At 39.3% G+C, this 18,879-nt stretch overlaps 1 protein-coding gene across 1 annotated transcript in view; it reads left to right on the plus strand.

The window, feature by feature from the left end:
- Positions 1-8,684: 8,684 nt before the first annotated feature.
- fgf12a (fibroblast growth factor 12a) overlaps positions 8,685-18,879 on the plus strand; it is an 84,825-nt gene continuing 74,630 nt past the window's right edge. Inside the window, exon 1 of the mRNA XM_036555919.1 lies at positions 8,685-8,858. Within this exon, the coding sequence (XP_036411812.1) occupies positions 8,843-8,858 (16 nt within the window). The 5' untranslated portion in view covers positions 8,685-8,842. The remainder of the gene's footprint in view (positions 8,859-18,879) is intronic.

The raw sequence follows: 18,879 nt of genomic DNA on the forward strand, positions 1-18,879 counted from the left end.
TAATGCACACGTTTGCAGACGTGACGTAAAAGGCCGTAGTAAAAATGTAAACATGATCCCACATAAGAACACAACTTTGTTTACCGGTTAGCACAGGGTATTGCTAACTAGCTAACAAGGTAACCCACTGGTATTCAACTTTAAATATTTAATGAATGATTAACCGTAAAGTGGCAGCACACAAAGTAAAAAATATGGTGTGTGTTTCCCAGAGTGCCACACACCGTCTGAGGAAATTCTCAGCATTTCCGCCCACCTTAAATGTCCTGATGGTTCAGATGATTCATAAAATTATTCAAATATAATACTTCATGGTTTTGCACAGACATCTCGAGCTGAATTCCTGAGCAGCTCCGTTAGAGTGAGGGAAAACACCTTGTTTTAGAAGTAAAGCATGTGGGTTGTGGAACTTGCTTATTTACTCTCATAGCAGTAGCAGTAGCTTTGTAGCAGTCTGAAGTCTCAAATTGCATCTTGGCATCCTGAATCGAGTTTGATTCATTAAGTGCCAAGAGATTCCCACCCTTAAAACTACTGATTCAAAATTGTTCACAGTGGTGGTGATAGGAACCAGACATCCACCTCTAAAAGCTCATGAAATGCTCATGAATACGCTCCCTGATGTCTGAGCCATTGTTTTACGATAGCGTAGGTGTAGGTTTTGCCCTAAACAGGTTTTTTTTAATCCATTCATGGTGGAGAGGTGCATGCAAGGTGTTCTAAGGCAAAATAGTCCCCACCAAAAAAATATTATTTCTAATTTTCCACCATTTTACCATCATTAACATTCATATAAAAGCTCAGAAGACACGTGTAGGTTCACTGGTGGTTTTGGATAGTAAATAAAATGGCTATATTTGTGTTGTAAACAATGTGACTCCTGGTTCCTATCACCACCACTGTGAAGAAATCTGAGACTAAGTTTCTCTACAATGAACCATTTCACACCAAACCAACATCTTAACCAGTGAAATATGCAGAAATGTTGAAAAATCAAAGCAATTCTCCTTTAATTGAAGAAACTAATCAGATCACATAAAGAGGCCATTAATCCATGTAATAATGGCATTTTTTGTACATATTATTTCACTGCTTTTTAATATTTACTGTTCATATGTATCTGCACCAGATATATCACAGATATATCCCTGCTTAATTATATGGGACGAAGCCTCTTTATCACTAATATCATCACCACTCCTTTCTGAGCATGGACTGTGGACCAGTTCATTTGGACTCCCTGAATCTCCATCTTGTGGAACACTTAATCTCTCATCTTATTATTTATTAATAGGTTCATTTTGCCCACATCACTCATGTCTTTGCCATGGAACTAAAGATTAGAATGTGCTAGTGTGGGAGAGGCAGGAGAGTTTGTGTAGATTTCAGTGTGCATTGGTGTGCAGTCATAAAAAAAGGTAATAAACTTGCTTATGGGAGCATATCATAATGCAGATGGTGCTTTATATTTGCGGCGATCAACACAAATATGCTGATATGTTCAGGAGTAATGTTGCTTTAACTGCGTGCACACACAGTCATCCGACGTGCTGAGTCAGCATCTTTTGTGACACAATCTCTGAGAAAATTCTATCCTACATAACCTGAACAGCAGCCGTCTACCAGATGACAGCGACTCTTAAATGCTTGCACTGCCCTGAACATGCACTGACAGTGACCTCTGTCTCTTCCAGACTGTTCACTCCCTGGCCACTTTATTAGAAACACCTACCTTGTACTTCTGACCCCTGGCTACTTTGCTGGAAACACCTACCTTGTGCTTGCTCTCGCTGGCCACTTTATTGGAAACACCTACCTTGTACGTCCTCTCACTGGCTACTTTGCTGGAAACGCCTACCTTGTACTTTGTCTCACTGGCCGCTTTATTGGAAACACCTACCTTGTACTTCCACTCACTGGCTGCTTTATTGGAAACACCTTTACTTCTGTTCACTGGCCACTTTATTAGAACCACCTACCTTATATTTCCTCTCACTGGCCACTTTATTAGAACCACCTACCTTATATTTCCTCTCACTAGCCACTTTATTAGAAACACCTGCCTTGTAGCTCCATTATATGGATGTACAATTACATCCTGTAGGTCATCTTTTGCTGCACAGTTCAGCCTTCCTGACCAGTGGGGAATCATGACTATCAGAGCTAGGCTATTCGTTCAGGCCAAAAATGTTAAAACTTCATCAAAAATGAGGAAGAAAACACCTGCTAACTTACGCTAGCACCAGTGGGATTCTTGTAGTATGTTAGTGCTCGCTAATGGTAATTCACGTGAATGTCTTTTGGCCTTTCTAGATTAAACACAGACATTTGAAGCTGGCAAAAGACGTGAACATATATTTACACAATAATACACCAGAGCAAGTGCTATACCATGCGATACCGTAGTGTACCGGAGATCAGCACAGCAGTGCTAGTACCTCAGTATAAAACAACATCTAGTGTATGACTGTGATTGTACCAGAGTTTAATTATTGATATTTGTTATATGACAATGACACAAAAACTGATTAACAAGAACGTTTATTTGCACTTTGCTAAGCAAATAGCACTGCTCATTTAAATTGTGTTAGATGGAGTAGTGCATTGGAGATGGATCTCCACCTAGGTGCTAGGTGCTTCTGGGGCATGGGTGCAGCAAACTCAAAGTAACAATTCCATGCTGGGAATGGCAAAAACCAGAAAATCCATCCATATCCACAAAGCATGTGCAAAACAAATCCCAGAGCGAAGAAATTCCCGGGCACATTGTCCTAAGAGAGGTATAAAAAGCCTGTATTGAAACATGGCAAATGTATAAAAATGTGCGGACGCATTGCGGCCTTCTCAGGCCTTCATCAGGACACAAAAAAAGATAAATAAAAAAAAATAAACATACTTAAGGAGATTTGGTCAGAGTGTCATTTTTGGGAGATATTGGCACTCATGAAAAGCCTCTCAGTGAATCATTGCAAAGTTTGAACTATGGTGTAATTTTTTCAGTTTTACGGTGACTCCATTCCATGTGCCCCTGTTTTTGTATTCTAACATCTGACTGAAATGTTTTGGCCTGGCTACCACTCATATTCACAGACAGCAATGTATCTAGAACTTATAGAAGGCCTAGAGTGACTTTTTTTTCACAAAGTTGGTCCTAGTGTAAGTCAAAACATGATTGGTTAATTCCTCTGTCACTTCCTAATTATATTGGTAATGAATCTAAAAGGCCTCCAGTTCAGCTCCTGAACTCCGAACCAATGGGAGAGCTCACTTGGCTGTATCTACCTAGATACAATGGAGAAAAAAAATCTGATTGGGTATTTTTGCACTGGATGTTTTATGGATTTAACTCTTTACTTTCCACCCAAAACTTTACAATGAAATAAGTCACACTAAAATATTTGCAGGGTTTAAATACAAGAGGAATAATGGTTCTGGTCCATTAAAATGAACTCAAAATTACAAGCATGTAAAGGTCTCCCCACTGCCTCTAGCCCAGTGGTCCTCAAACTTTTTAGACCAAGTACCACCCATTATCAAACCAAAACCTCCAAGTACCACCTGTAAGTCATATCACAGAAACACACACTCGTACACAGTAGGCATATATATGCAGTGATCATTTGAAAGGGGCACAGCTTGAGCCTGTTTAGCAGCATTTTCTCCAAACATAATACATGTCATTTCTTTTACCTGTGGTAAACAAAGTTCTTCACCAACTGTGTGGGGCTTACCCGCTTTTGCAATCCACAAGCTTGCATAGTAGGATGCTTCTTGGGCTTTGGAACCCGGGACAGCACCATTCCTTATTGTGGATTTGCGCTGCTTCAGATCTTTAAGGTTCATTAAAAAAAAAAATCTACAGGTTTATGCTTCAAATGTGCATGTTTAGAGCTCAAATGCTGTCTTAACTGTACTGGTTTCATACTCTCGATGCTGAGAATCTCACAGCACACAACGCATTGAGGTCTATGTTCTTCCTCTGTTTCCACTATAAGCAAATCTCAAACTTAGATAACTCGTGTTGTACCGTCTTGTACTCATTTTTCGATGCTTGCTAACACTATCAGTGCCGTCTGTGTCTAAAGCATCGAGTGTTGCAGGGGCAGCCGATGAATTATCCTCCTTAGGCTCAACAGGTGTGTTTGATTTACCAGGGTTGGGGTCATTGCTCCTGGAATCTTCTGTCTTTAGCCATGACTTAATAGTTGATTTATTCCAGGTTTTCATTTTTAACCACTGTTTCTGGCAAACGTGAGGGGCCTACTGACAACGTCTCGCAAAGCTCGAGAATGTGAAACAGTGAGCGCGAGTTATAGACGTTATGAAGTACGGTGTGTGTGTAGACCACACAGTAGTTTTTAAAACACAAACACCAACTAATTTCATTAAAACAAAATTGTGGAAATTCTGAAACAGATTGTGTAAATTATACAATTCAACTTTCATACATACATCATGTAAACCGCTTATCCTTCTGGGTCGCGGTGGGGTGCTGGAGCCTATCCCAGCTGTCATTCGGCAGAAGGCAGGATACACCCTGGACAGGTCGCCAGTCCATCGCAGGGCAGACAGACATACATACACATTCACACACTAACACCAAGGGGCAATTTAGCATGTCCAATCAGCCTGGCTGCATGTTTTTGGACTGTGGGAGGAAACCGGAGTACCCGGAGGAAACCCACGCGGACTCCACACAGCGACCCTGGTCGCCCAGTTGGGAATCGAACCCAGGCCTTTCTTGCTGTGAGGCGACAGCGCTACCCACTGTGCCACCGTGCCGCCTCTTTAGAATTTCAGTTATTCTTTAATTCCTTTTTAGTGCATGTAACAAATTTCCTGAGGTCATCTGGCTTCACGTACCACAGTTTGAGAACCGCTGCTCTAGTCCATTCATCAGTGGTCAGTTTCACCATTTACCACAGGACTGATACTTTTTGAGTGGTGGACCATTCTCAGCACAGCAGTGTCCCTCACCTACCGTCAGTACACGCCATATAACACAACAAACAACACAGTAAATGCCAGTTTTGTGCCAGAATGCCCCTTTAAAAGCAAACCACAGTGAGTCCAGATAGGCTGTTTCATTTTCCATTTTCCTTTTCATCACTACTGAGAACATCTATACATGATTCCTCACCTGCATGTTCCTGTCATGGTTTTAACAAACCACTGAGGTTGTATCAAAATCGTCTACAGAGTCTCTCTGTGTTTGAAACGGCCTTGGACCTCTAATTTCAGCACAAAGCGCAGAAATATCTAATAGCAGCGTCTGTTTCTTTTTTTACCAGCTGCGGTAACGTAAGCCGTTATTCCAGTGTCCCCACAAACTGCTGACACTGCCGTTCCTGACTTTGATCAATGAGGCTGCTAGACGGCGCCTTTTATTGTTTTTCAAACACAACTGGAGATATGAAGACGTTGCTGGGTGGGCCGGTCAGGACCTTTTATTATGCCGCTTTCGGCCTCAATAGCAACAGTTTTCACTGCAAGAACGGTCAGTATCTGTGGGGAAGTCTCCAGTATGAGAGACTGCAATTAGAGATGGAACGATACCACATTTTCTTTTCTGATATCGATACTGATGGAGTATCAGCTGGTACTAATACTGATATTTCTCCATTAAAAACTACTACTACGCTATAAGGTCAGCTTTAATTGAAGCTCTTCACTTAACAGGGAATTCCACTGATTTTTCAAAATTTCTGCATAATTCAATCATTGAGATGTAAACAAAGTCATTCCGAGTAGTTTGGTGTGAAATGGTTCACTGTAGAGAAACTTACTGACTCAGATTTCTTTACAGTGGTGGTGATGAGAATCAGGAGTCACCATGTCTACAACAAAATATGATATTATTATAATATTATAATATATTATATTAAGACATTTTATTTATTATCCAAAACCACCAGTGAACCTACATGTGTCTTCTGAGTTTTATATGTGATGTTGATGATGGGAAAATAGTGATAAACCTCAAATAAGTTTTCTATTTTGCCTTAAAATGTTGTGCATGTTACTCTCGACCATGAACGCATCATTAAAAATGTGTTTTTGGACAAAAATTTTCAACACTGTCATAAAACAATGTTTCAGACATCAGACAGTGAATTCATAACCACTTCATGTAATAAGTTTCTGCGAGGGAGCTTTTAGAGGTGGACGTCTGGTTCCTATCACCACCACTGTGAACAATTCTTTCTCTAGAACAGAGCATTTCATACCAAACCACTCTGAATGACTTTGTTTGTGCAGTTTCAGGATAGATTTCTTACAGGACATCCCATCCAGCATGTGCTGCTAATATCGGCCTGATACCGATATCTGGTATCGGATCAGTGCCATCTCTTGCAGTAGAGAGAGCCAAGTAAAAAGTTAACACATTAAAGAAGAGAACTTACTTAAAGAGGCCGTATCCTATGTGTTTCTTGTGTTTCATTTGCTCCACTTACAGCTTTGTGTGGTTTTATATACCAAAAACAGTCATAATTCATTTCTACCTGACCGTTTCCACTCTCTCTTTATCCCTTACAATTCAACAGGATGTTTTTGTCACAGTGCCTTTAGGACTGATGTATGTAAATGAGTTCTGTTCTGATTGGACAGAACAGTGGTTTGAAACTTTGACATTACTTACATACTACATAAAACTCTTATCTTTAGAAAAAGTGAGAAAAATTCACTTTTCCATGATGATGGTCAATTACTCACTGTCATATCAGGCTGCAACGATTTGTTCAATCTGATCAATTCAGTAAACTTTACTGGAGTGACCATGTTTAGTTACTTTATTATTAATGCAAAATATTATTAACTATTTTTACAAAAATAATTCCTTTCTATCACACATATTCCATTCTATTAAATATTTCGTTTGAGTGACAAAAAAAGATATTTTACAAACAGGCCAATACATTTTATTCACCTCTTGTGATTCAGTCCAGTCTGTCTCTCTCTCTCTCTCTCTCTCTCTCTCTCTCTCTCTCTCTCTCTTTCTCTCTTTCTCTCTCTTTCTCTCTCTCTCTCTGTCTCTCTGGTCTTTCTCTCTTTTTCTTCTTCTTCTTCTTCTTTCTCTTTGGTCTCTCTCTCTCTCTCTCTCTCTCTCTCTCTCTCTCTCTCTCTCTCTCTCTCACTCTTTCTCTGTCTCTCTATCTCTCTCTTTCTCTCTCTGGTCTCTCTCTTATTACCTCTCTCTCTCTCTCCTCTCTCTCTCTCTCTCTCACTCTCTCTCTCAATTTAATTCAATTCAATAAGCTTTATTGGCATGACCATATTCAGTTACAGTTTTGCCAAAGCATCGAGAATCACATAAAAGAACAGTAAAATAGTCATTTGGAATTAAGTTGTAAAGAAAATTAAGAGGAAAATAAAATAAATAAATAAATAAATAAATAAATAAATAATAGAAATTTAAATAGATACATAAAGATTACAAACAGGGCAGTTTTGGATATTGTGTGTGTGTGTTTTGGTGGGTCACTCACTGTCCCTCATATTGTGGCAGGCTGATATATATTGTGCTGCTAAGGCGCTGCTCTCTCTCCTCTCGCCTAGCAGGATGGGCAGCTTCTCATTATTACTGAGGCGGCTAAATTGGGGGTGAATCTTTTCAAGTTTAGTAAAATTAATTTTCTGTAGTGTATTATATTTGCTACATTCAGTGAGGAAGTGCAGCTCTGTCTCTACAGTGTTACTGTCGCACTGCTGGCAAAGTCTCTGCTCTTTAGGCAGCCAGGATCTCTTGTAGCGGCCGGTCTGCACGGCCGGTCTGCCGGTCCAGGCTGTGGTCACTGAGTCTGTACTTTGTCAGCATGGTTCTGTGTTTAGTGTCAGTCACTGTGTTCAGGTAATCCGCTACAGTGTACTGACGGTTTAGGGCCAGATAGCACTGCATTGTGCTCTGTGTGTGTGTCTGTGTTTTCCAATGGGTGATGTAGTTCTGTTTCTGGAGTGTTATAATTTGGTTTGGTCTGATTGTGTGTATTACAGGCTGGTCCTGCCGGGTAACAGTGTTAGTGTGTGTTAGTGAACTCAGCGCCAGGACCAGCTGTGTGAAGAGACTCTTCTTTTTGCTCAGCTCTTGGCATTGCAGGGCTTTGTAGTGATAAGAATGGGGGTCACTGTGTTTTAGATGTAGCCAATATTTAATGGTTCTTTTTTGGATTTTGAGCAGTAGTGGAAATTGGCCTAATTCAGCTCTGCAGGCGTTGTTTGTTGTTCTCCTGTGAACTTGCAGTATGTTTTTCTCTCGCTGTCTCTCTCTGGTCTCTCTCTTATTACCTCTCTCTCTCTGTCTCTCTCTGGTCTCTCTCTTATTACCTCTCTCTTTCTCTCTCTCTCTCTCTCTGTCTCTCTCTCACTCTTTCTCTCTCTTTACCTCTCTCTCTGTCACCTCTTTATCTCTCTTTTCCTCTTTCCTCTCTCTCTGCCTGTCTGTCTTTTTCTTTCTTTCTTTCTTTCTTTCTTTCTTTCTGTTTATCTCTCTCTGCCACATCTCTATCTCTCTCCCTCTTTCCCCTCACTCTCTCCCTCACTCTCCTTCTTCTCCCTCTCTACTTCGTTCTATTTGTCACCTCTTTATCTCTCTCTTCCTCCTCTTCCCCTCTCCCTCTTCCACCCCTCTCCTCCTCTTTCTTCCTTCTCTCTCCCTCCCTTTCTTTATTTTTCTTTTTACCCCTCCTCTCCCTCTCTCTCCCCCTCCCTTACTGTAGAATATAAACTCTGCCACATGCTCCTACATCAGTAGCTCCTCTTTCTCTCTCCTGCCTCAGTGCTGCTCTCTCTCCCTCCCTCTCTCTCTCTCTCGCTCTCTCTCTCTCCATCCCAAACGCGGAGCAGCATGGAGAAAGGAACCGGTAAGAAACTCTTCTTCTTCTTCTTTTTCTTCTTCTTCTTCTTTTTCTTCTACTCCTCTTTTGCTGTGGTGTGCCGGGGCGGCCGGGGGCTGGAGGGCTGCAGGGTTTGATGCTCACTGCAGCAGTGCACAAACCGGAAACGCCTCACTCGCTCCCCACATGGCTCTCGGAGAGGCTTTTACTGCCTTCTGCTGTAGTTGAGCATATTAGGATCTACAGGATCTATAGGCACAGCATGATCAGCATCAGGAAACACTCACACATGCCTCTCCGCTCTGTCATGTGCCTCTCACCCGTACTGTAGCGAGAACACAGCGCATGCTTTATTCACATCACCAACTCAGGGCTCACTGTGCAGCGTTCTGGTCTGAATTTGGGGGAAAGTGTTTATGTATGTAACTGCATACGGAGGACTGGAGAGCGTTCTGCAGAGGAGAATCTCTGCACTGTTGGGCTAAAGGCTCGAGCCAGGTGCTCTGCTGGAAAAGTGCTGGGTGTCCACTTTTTGTGTGCTTGTGAGAGATCAATGTGTCGTTCGGTGCTGCTTCCCATTTGCATCCATATTCTAAGAGAGGAGCCGGTTATAAGTGCTGCATATAGTGTGCATACAGGGCGCTAAACACACCTTTGTTTTGATTCCTTGTCAGGATGTGAGGTCAAACATAAGGCCTACAAGTATTGTATGAACATAAGTATCTATATATAATACGCCCATATATATTCACAATATGTATAAAATATGTATATAATAATATATAGTATATAATATATAAAAAATAATGTGAATATATGTAATAATAGAATGACCAATATATATTGTGTATGTGTAAGCACCTAAACATGATAAAATTACATTCCATACCTATTAGATGTGCCTATATGTAATAAAGTGTGTCCCATATTTTGTATATATTTATTGTGTAACATATATTACTTGTATATATATATATATGCTTTTTAATTACATGTAACAACAATAATATAGTGTATTTCATATGTCTATATATCCCAGATTTATTGTTATTATTATTATTATTATTATTATTAATCTGTTGTTTCATATGCATTACATATATACAGTAAGTACATATATGTAATGGTATGTAAATCTAACACTTAATCTTAACCTCAGGAACCAAAAACAAATAGCTTTTTAATGTGTACTAAATATTAAAAATGATATATTGAGTTTTCATAAAAAGCGCTTTACAAAGTCAGGAATATTTTGTTGGTCCTGTAGGCTAGAATTGTTTTTCTGTAGTTTTCAGGACATTTTTCGTTCTGAAAACTGACAGAAACAAAAACAGACTCGTTTGTGTTCATGTCTTTGTGGGGTTTTCCGTGGTCTCCTGTTCCAGCACCTGTAAATGCTGCCATCCTGACACAAAGAGCTGAATACAAAATCTCCATGACTCCATCATACATCTCTCTGTATTAGTGTCTGCTGTAAATTGATGCGATAGAATAACATGAATGATAGACTGGCTCCTTTGTCAGCAGAGAGAGAGAGATAGAGGGAGAGAGAGAGAGAGATTTACTGTGTTTAGTCACTCTCCTCTCACTCCGTCTCCACAGCTTCATTAGGCCTGGCCTCTTCCTGCTGACCTCCACATCTTTTCTGTTTACTCGTTTTCTCCTAAAGGCCGCGCGCTCTTTCTCCAGCCGTCACGGCTAGCGTCTCGCTCTTTCATCATCCCCCCATCTTCGCATCGGATCCCATCACTCTCTCCCTCTCTCATTCCTTCCTACAAGTGACGTTTCATTTTCACGTTGCAGTGCCACTAACCCCTCCATGCATTATGTATCACAGATGCATTATGCACACGTACAGAACTTGAACTCCGCTGAGTAAATACAGGGTACAGGCATAACTTTCATCAGGTTTTACCACCTCGCATGAACTCAGAGGCAGGTTTATTTGCACAGCCCTTAAAAATGTGTGCAGACTTCATGAAAAGGAGGAGAAAAGCAAGGCATGTGTGGTTCCTAATGATTTGATGGACACATACTGTTGATACATAGAGACTGGTGCTTTCTCAAGATTAGCATTTTCATGTTTACAGCACAGCTGCTGGAGAATTTGTGTCTTAAACATGCAAAGTACCCCATCTCTAGTCCTGTAGTGTATCTGAACTGCACAGGTTCAAATCGCTGCAAAACCTCGTATCTCCATTTTTATCATTTTTCAGTTTTTGTCATAATTTGAAAATGCCTGTTGTCCTTTATATTGTGTGTGAATTTCATGATGAATGAACCCAAACAAATGGCCCAAAATGACATGGAAGAAAGTCTGGTTCCATTGACTTACATTAAAAGTAGAGTGTGTTTTTTCCTTCTCCTGTAAAATTATAATTTCAGAGATATGAGGTTTTGTTCCGACGTCAGCAATATAGTCCTGCTCTCATGTTGCAGTGATGACACAGCTAAGTATCCAAGTATCTTTCTGTATTGTTTAGCCAATTAGGCAAACCCTTAGCTTCTGTGGAGCTAATGCTAACGCTACTAGGAAGTACACTGCAAAAAATGTTGCCTTGTCAAGTAAAATGATCTTAAATATAGTCAATAAATCTAATATTTCTCCTGTTGAGATTGTTGTAAGCTTAATTTAAGATTATTTAACTTATTACTAGACATTTTTACTTGTTCTGGGTGACTTTATTAAGTAAATTTATCCCACTATAGTGGCAGATTTTGTGCTTGTTTTAAGAAATGAAATCAGTAAAATGATCTGCCAGTATAAAGAGATAATTTCACTTGATAAATTTGCCTAAAACAAGTAAAATGTCTAGAAATAAGCAAGATAATCTTATAATCAGAGCACAACCATCTCAAAATGGGAAATATTAGATATATTGACTGAATTTAAGATCATTCCACTTGACAAGAGACCATTTTTTGCAGTGCAGTGTACCTCATAGAGTTCACACAACTTTAACTGTTTAAGGTCAGGAAAAATGACCAATCACAGTAACGAAGCACTTGTAAAAGTGTAAAAAGTAGGAGTATAAAGGCTTTTTAAAAGCTTTAACACCCAAGTTAAATAGTTGGTTGCTTAGTGCTTTGTTTATTTTAAAGGTGGATGGTGACTGTGACAATGTCGCTTTCATTATCATTTATGAAATACCATTTAAGAAATATCGCTGAAGTTCAGCCTTTTCTATCTCAGCAACGCAGAGAAACTGTTTCATGCGTTTGTACAAGCAGAGCTGATTGCTCTAATGCTCTTCTTACTGAGTCCATCCTCTACAACTCGGACAAAACACAGCAGCACAGATCCGAACAACAACAAAACAGAACTCATATCAGGCCCATTTAGAAACTGCACTGACTGCCCGGATCTTTCAGGATAGATTTTAACCCATTAAATGGCCAGGGCTCACCGGTGCGCCCAAAGTTTTATTACACACTCCTATAGCCTAAAAATAGCTCAGCCAGTTTGTACTGAAGTACTGAATGATAAGGGATTGGGATTTTAAAGGGTTAAAGTTCTGTTAGTAGTTTTTAAGGCTCTAAATGACCTTAAAGCTGTGCTTACATCACAGAGTGTCTGTCTAACTATGTTCCAGCATATGATCAGTGTCTTATCTGCAGATACTGATCTCTGCAAACACCTTCCATAAAATACAGAAAACGTGGAGACTCTTTCAGTTAATCTGCTTCTAAACTGTGGAATTCAGTTCCACCTTGTTGAGTTATTTACACCAGCATGATGATGATGTAAATTAATAAATGGATGAAAAACACCCGTTCATGACTTCTGCAGTGTAACATACCCCAATAAGCTAAAAAGAAAAGACGACGCATTGAATTCCAAAAGTAAAACAGATTATTACGTTGAGCAAGAAAAATGTTTAGGATCAAATTAAAGGGACAAAAATAATCTCAACAGGTCAACATGTTCACACAAACACACATCACCTCACACGCAAAGGTTTAACTAAAACAACAGCTTGAAGAAAATCAGCAGGCTAAAAATCTATAAAGGAGGAGAGAGAGAGAGTGAGAGAGAGAGAGAAAACAGAAAGAGAGAGAGAGAGAGAGCAGAGAGGAAGATGGAGAGACAGAGAAAGAGAAAACAGAAAGAAAGAGAGAGAGAGGGAGAGAGAAAGAGAGAGAGAGATAAAGAGAAAACAGAAAGAAAGAGAGAGAGAGGGAGAGAGAAAGAGAGAGAGATAAAGAGAAAACAGAAACAAAGAGAGAGAGAGAGAGAGAGGGAGAGAGAGAGAGATAAAGAGAAAACAGAAAGAGAGAGAGAGAGAGAGAGAGAGAGAGAGAGAGAGAGAGAGAGAGAGAGAGAGAGAGGTGGGGGTGAGAGCACCCACAGGTGTCTCCCCCCTAACACAGACTGGGTCAAAGCAGTTATATCTTTATGCAAATCATATGTAAATTAGACAGTCATTATACAGTTGCTGATTCATCATTACAAATCAAAACTGCTATAACGCAGACTCGCTCAGAAACCAACTGAACACAGTGTCATTAGTGAGACCAGGTCAACAAAGGTAGCGTCACTCATGCGCATCTTAATGACGTAAGCAAGAGTCGCGCTCAGTCACGAGGCCGCGAAGATTCCCGAACGGTCACTTTTCAATCCCAGCTCCTGAGCCACAGGCCGCCGCCATGCCTGGTAGGACAGACTGGAGAGGGACATAAACAAGTCCTTACCTCATATCACAGTGTCCTTCTCGAGGAGCATGTCACAGGCCCCACAGAGACACACAACCCGAAGAAGTATTACATGTAAAGAATATATTCTGAGGCAAAATATAATTATGTAATAAAATCTATATTAGTAAGATTCAAATTTAATTATGGGAGATAATCAACATCTCTTTAACCTTTTATCAGACAGTAAAGCTCAGTGTAAACACTTTTAACCCCGTAAAATCTCAGGATTATTACATACAAAGGCTTATTTTTCAGTAACTACAGGGACTTCAGTGCAAACTTCAATACCCCTTAAATGCAAAATTTAAGGGGTTAAGAAACATTTAAAAATGCATCTCTTAAATTAGCATTTAATTACAATTCTATGTCTCTTTATGTCTTTATCTTTTTAATTTGATGGTAATTTGGTGATTTTAAATTAATACTCATAGTTTCTTCTTTTACTTCTAAACTTTATCACCCATCTGTAAAGCACTTTGAGTTGCCACCGGCATGAAATAAAGATATTGTATTGTATTGATAAAGATATTGTATTGTCTGATAATCACTGTAACTATAGCACCAATAATAATATAAAAGTGTGCGGTTGGATCAATTCTTGTACAGAACCACTTAACCCTGCAGTGGCTCAAGGATCAGCCTGTATTTAGCAATATCATGATCAAATAGCACATCATACTCAAACATCTACTCAAAATATTGTTTAAACACGCCGTACATGCTGTTTTATGGCTGCCGCTATGTTGAAGTGATGGAGAAGCTCTAGAAAAACTTTACGAGTTGGATGACGATTCAAATAGATGCTCACTTTGCTGCCGACTGCAAGGTACTGAAATTGTTTATGACCAAAACAAACACTGCTGGTTGCAATTTTAATTATTATTATTATTGTTATTTTTACTGAATACTTTTACTGAATTTAGCACACTTTACATTTTTGGCTGGATTTCATTTCATTTTAAAGGGACAGTTGTGTTTTATATGGAAAACTCAAGCCATTTTAGCTTTTAACCCACAGTTGCTTGATATAATAGAAATGTTATAAATGCTAGAAATGTAAAAAAATATAATTCTAACATCAAAGGAATTCTATTTTTGTATTTTTATACTGTTTTACAGTCTCACTAATACGAATTCATGACTTACTCCAGTTTATTTCAATGTGAAGTTTTTTCCAGCATGATTTAAATTTGAAAATGTGCTAAATTTTGAAATTATTATTGAAAAATGGCTTTGATTCATCTCTCAATACTGACATTTGAATTGTTGCATATGCAAAATCAGTTCTCGTGTGTAATAATTCATTTTTACTGGAGGTTGAAAAAATTACATGAAAGGCTAATGCCCTACTAAAACAGGTGATGATCTGCGGTTTAGTCATCATAATTTAATTTCAAAAAGTTGAAAAGGGACAAATATGCCAAATATGAAAAAGTGAATGCAGTGTACATTTAAAACTTGTTTGAAGTATACAGTCTGTTGCTTGTTCTACCTTTGAGGGTTCAGTCAATCTGCTTGTACCTTTGGGGGACTAAGACGTACCTGTACAGTGTTCTTGCTTCTGACGGTCTGGAAACACTGATCAGCAGTTTTTGATCCATGCAAAATGTAGAAAGCAGCCTTTGTAGGTGGACAAATACATTTACACTTTTGAAGAAGTCATCACTGGTTGTCCTGTAAATGCGCTTGGGATGCAGTGACAGGGTTAGAGGAAACTTTGCCTTGTTAGCAGGAAATGATCCTCTGTGCAGCACAATGTGCTTCATCCTATCCCGCCCTGTACCTGTCCTCTACCTGCCCCCGCACACAGCTCACTGCCACACCTCTCCTCTCCTCTCCTCTCCTCTCTACACACACAACCACACGGGAAACGTAAGCAGCATTTCCATTTGTGGACACTTCTTGGATTAAAATTGCTAACCAACAACTAAACTACATTATTGATGTTATTAAGTTATTCAATGCTTATTGTTCCATAACTTCTATGAATAATTCATTAACTACTCTGTAATTTCTGTAGTTGTGAGAGCAGTGAACTCAAATGTAAGCCCACATACAGACTTCTGAGTTTAAATGGTTAAACGTCAGGCTTACTGTTCAGTTATTAATGGGACTTTTATTTAGTAATTACCATCTCTTCTCCTCTTTTGTCTTCTCTTCTCTTCTCTTCTCTTCTCTTCTCTTCTCTTCTCTTCTCCTCTCTTCTTGATTTGTTTGCCATATATAGTTTCCCGTGTCTACATATACTCTATGTTGTGGCTATAATATAATAACATCTTCCTATAAGCCTGTTTATAAACAGTGTTTTGAATCTGCGGGTTCACTGGGTTCCATTATAGCATTATAAAGGAGTAGAAGACAATTGACTGACTTCAGAACAAATGGAAAAACATTAGAAGTGCAAAACCCGAACCTGGGTAACTGTCGAAATAATAAAACTTGTGTAATTATTTCATTTTATTTGCAGTACTGTACAAACGTCAGAGGCCTTCAGAGGCCATCATTTATCCCATTTCCAGTCAGAACAGCCATTCAGTACAAATGATTCATTTTTCATAAACAGACAATTTTCATCCTTTCATAAATTTTTGTCTGTTTTACCTAAACCAGTTACTTAAAGACAGCACAATTCATGTATTCAATGTCAAAATATGTTCATTTTGGAAGTCCAAAAACCCAGTTGGTTCATTTTTTGTGTGCTTTTTTTTAAGTGCAGAATTACAGTCCGTATGACTGAATATTTCCACTCTGTCATCTTTCTGTCTTCTTCCGTCACTGAAGAGAAGCTTAAATATCCTGATCTTGCGGTGGCTTTAGGTTAAAACTCCTCTGAGAAGTCTGCTCTGATATAGATTGGCTAAAAGGGCCTCGAGAGAACAAAAACAGAAACAGGACACTCTGAGCCCTCACAGGTCCTGGTCAGACTTAAAGCCTCAAGAACAGAAGGGACAAAGCCAATAACTGGACAAACACAGAGGCTGTGACCAGAATGTCCACATTCACTGATTTTAGAAGTGAAATGCTCCATTCTAGAGAAAATTCTCTAGAAAGTCAGACCTCAAAGTCAGAATTGTTCACAGTGGTGGTGATAGGAACCAGACGTCCACCTCTAAAAGCTCCCTAACAGAAAGTTATTACATGAAATGGTTATGAATGTGCTGCCCGATGCCTAAGACACTGTTTTATGATACTTTTGAGACAAGCTTTTGGTCTAAAATGTATTTTAATCCATTAAAGTCATTCAGAGTGGTTTGATGTGAAATAGTTCATTGTAGAGACTCTTTATAGTGGTGGTGATAGGAACCAGGGGTTACCATGACTACAACACAAATACAGACATTTTATTTACTATCCAAAACCACCAGTGAACCTAAACGTGTCTTCTGGGTTTATATGTAATGTTGATATGGTAAAACAGTGGAAAATCTGAAAAAAATCTGTTGTCTTTGGGGATTTTACCATGATTGTGTTTTAAAAAGTACATTTTAGGTCAAAATGCAGTTACAGAAGTATAGTAAAACAAACAGGCATCAGATTGTGTATTAATAACCATTTCATATAATAACTTTCTGTGAGGGACGTCTGGTTCCCATCACCACCACTGTGAACAATTCTGACTTTGTTTACATCTTAATTTGATTTGAAACATTCAGTTAAATTCCCTTTTAACTCTGCTTCTTTACATTGTTTCCTACACCATTAAAATAAAGAAAAAGGGCTCTTCTGAGGGAAACCGTAATAGAACCACTTTTGACTGGCTGAAGAACGTTTCAGTGGATGGTTTCTTGAAGAGCCATATTTGACATATGAATAAGTTTAAAGTGCTTCCACAAAACATCATGGTCCTACATCAATACACACTCAGAAATAAATGTACTAAACTGTCACTGGGGCAGTTCCCCTCTTGCCACTGGGGTGGTCCCCTCAAGGGTTCATCTCAGCACCTCCACACATCCCATCTCGTCTCCAGGCTTTTTATTAGTAGTTGTACAGTTACAGACTGTAGTCCATCTGTTTCTCTGCAGACTTTATTACCTTGTTCTTCAGTGGTCAGGACCTCCACAGGACCCCCACAGAGCAGGTATTATTTGGGTGATGGATCATTCTCAGCACTGCAGTAACACTGATGAGGTGGTGGTGTGTTAGTGTGTGTTGCGCTGGTCTGAGTGGATCAGACACAGCAGTGCTGCTGGAGTTTTTAAACACCTCAGTGTCGCTGCTGGACTGAGAATATTCCACCAACAAAAATATCCTGACAACAGCGTCCTGTGGGCAGCATCCTGTGACCACTGATGAAGGACTGGAGGATGACCAACACAAACTGTGCAGCAGCAGATGAGCTGTCGTCTCTGATTTTACATCTACAAGGTGGACCGACAAGGTAGGAGTGTCTAATAGAGTGGACAGTGAGTGGACACAGTGTTTAAAAACTCCCGCAGCACTGCTGTGTCTGATCCACTCGTACCAGCACAACACACACTAACACACCACCACCTCATCAGTGTTACTGCAGTGCTGAGAATGATCCACTACCACCCACCCACCACAAAGTATGCAGAGAAGATGAACTACAGTTTGTAATTGTAGAAGTACAGTGTATATATATGTATATATATATATATATATATATACAGCACCAAGGTTCTTCTGTTGCTACAGGCTTGACATGATAAGAATAGCAGAACCCTTTTTGGTACTGTATTGAACCATTTTCAAAAGGATTCTATATAGAACCACAAACAACACATTCTCTATTAATCTGAAGAACTATTTCATAATGCAAAGAACCCTTTAGCCATGCAAATAGAACAATTTTCTTTACTAACGAACCCTTGAAGAACCATCTTTTTTAAGAGTGTACGGCACCTTCTTCAATGCAAAGAACGCTTTAATCATGCAAATGGTTCTTAGAGCGTTGACAGTTCCATATAGAACCACTTTCTTTACTAAAGAACCCTAGAAGAACCATATTTTTTTAAGAATGTACAGCACCTTCTCCAATGCAAAGAACTCTTTAATCGTGGAAATGGTTCTTAGAGTGTTCATGGTTCTATATAGAACCATTTTCTTTACTAAAGAACCGTTGAAGAACCATCTTTTTTAAGAGTGTACAGCACCTTCTCCAATGCAAAGAACCTTTAATGATGCAAATGGTTCTTAGAGTGTTTACGGTTCCATATAGAACCACATTCTTTACAAAAGAACCCTTGAAGACCCATCCAGTATAGCACCTTTTCTAATGCAAAGAACACTTTAATCATGCAAATGATTTCTAGAGTGTTCACGGTTCTATATAAGGACCATGTTGGGCCAGTGGATGCTTTCTTGTTGTTGTTGTTGTTGTTGTTGTTGT

This window comes from Colossoma macropomum, unplaced genomic scaffold, assembly GCF_904425465.1.
Source record: "Colossoma macropomum unplaced genomic scaffold, Colossoma_macropomum, whole genome shotgun sequence".
Classification (NCBI taxonomy): Eukaryota; Metazoa; Chordata; class Actinopteri; order Characiformes; family Serrasalmidae; genus Colossoma; species Colossoma macropomum.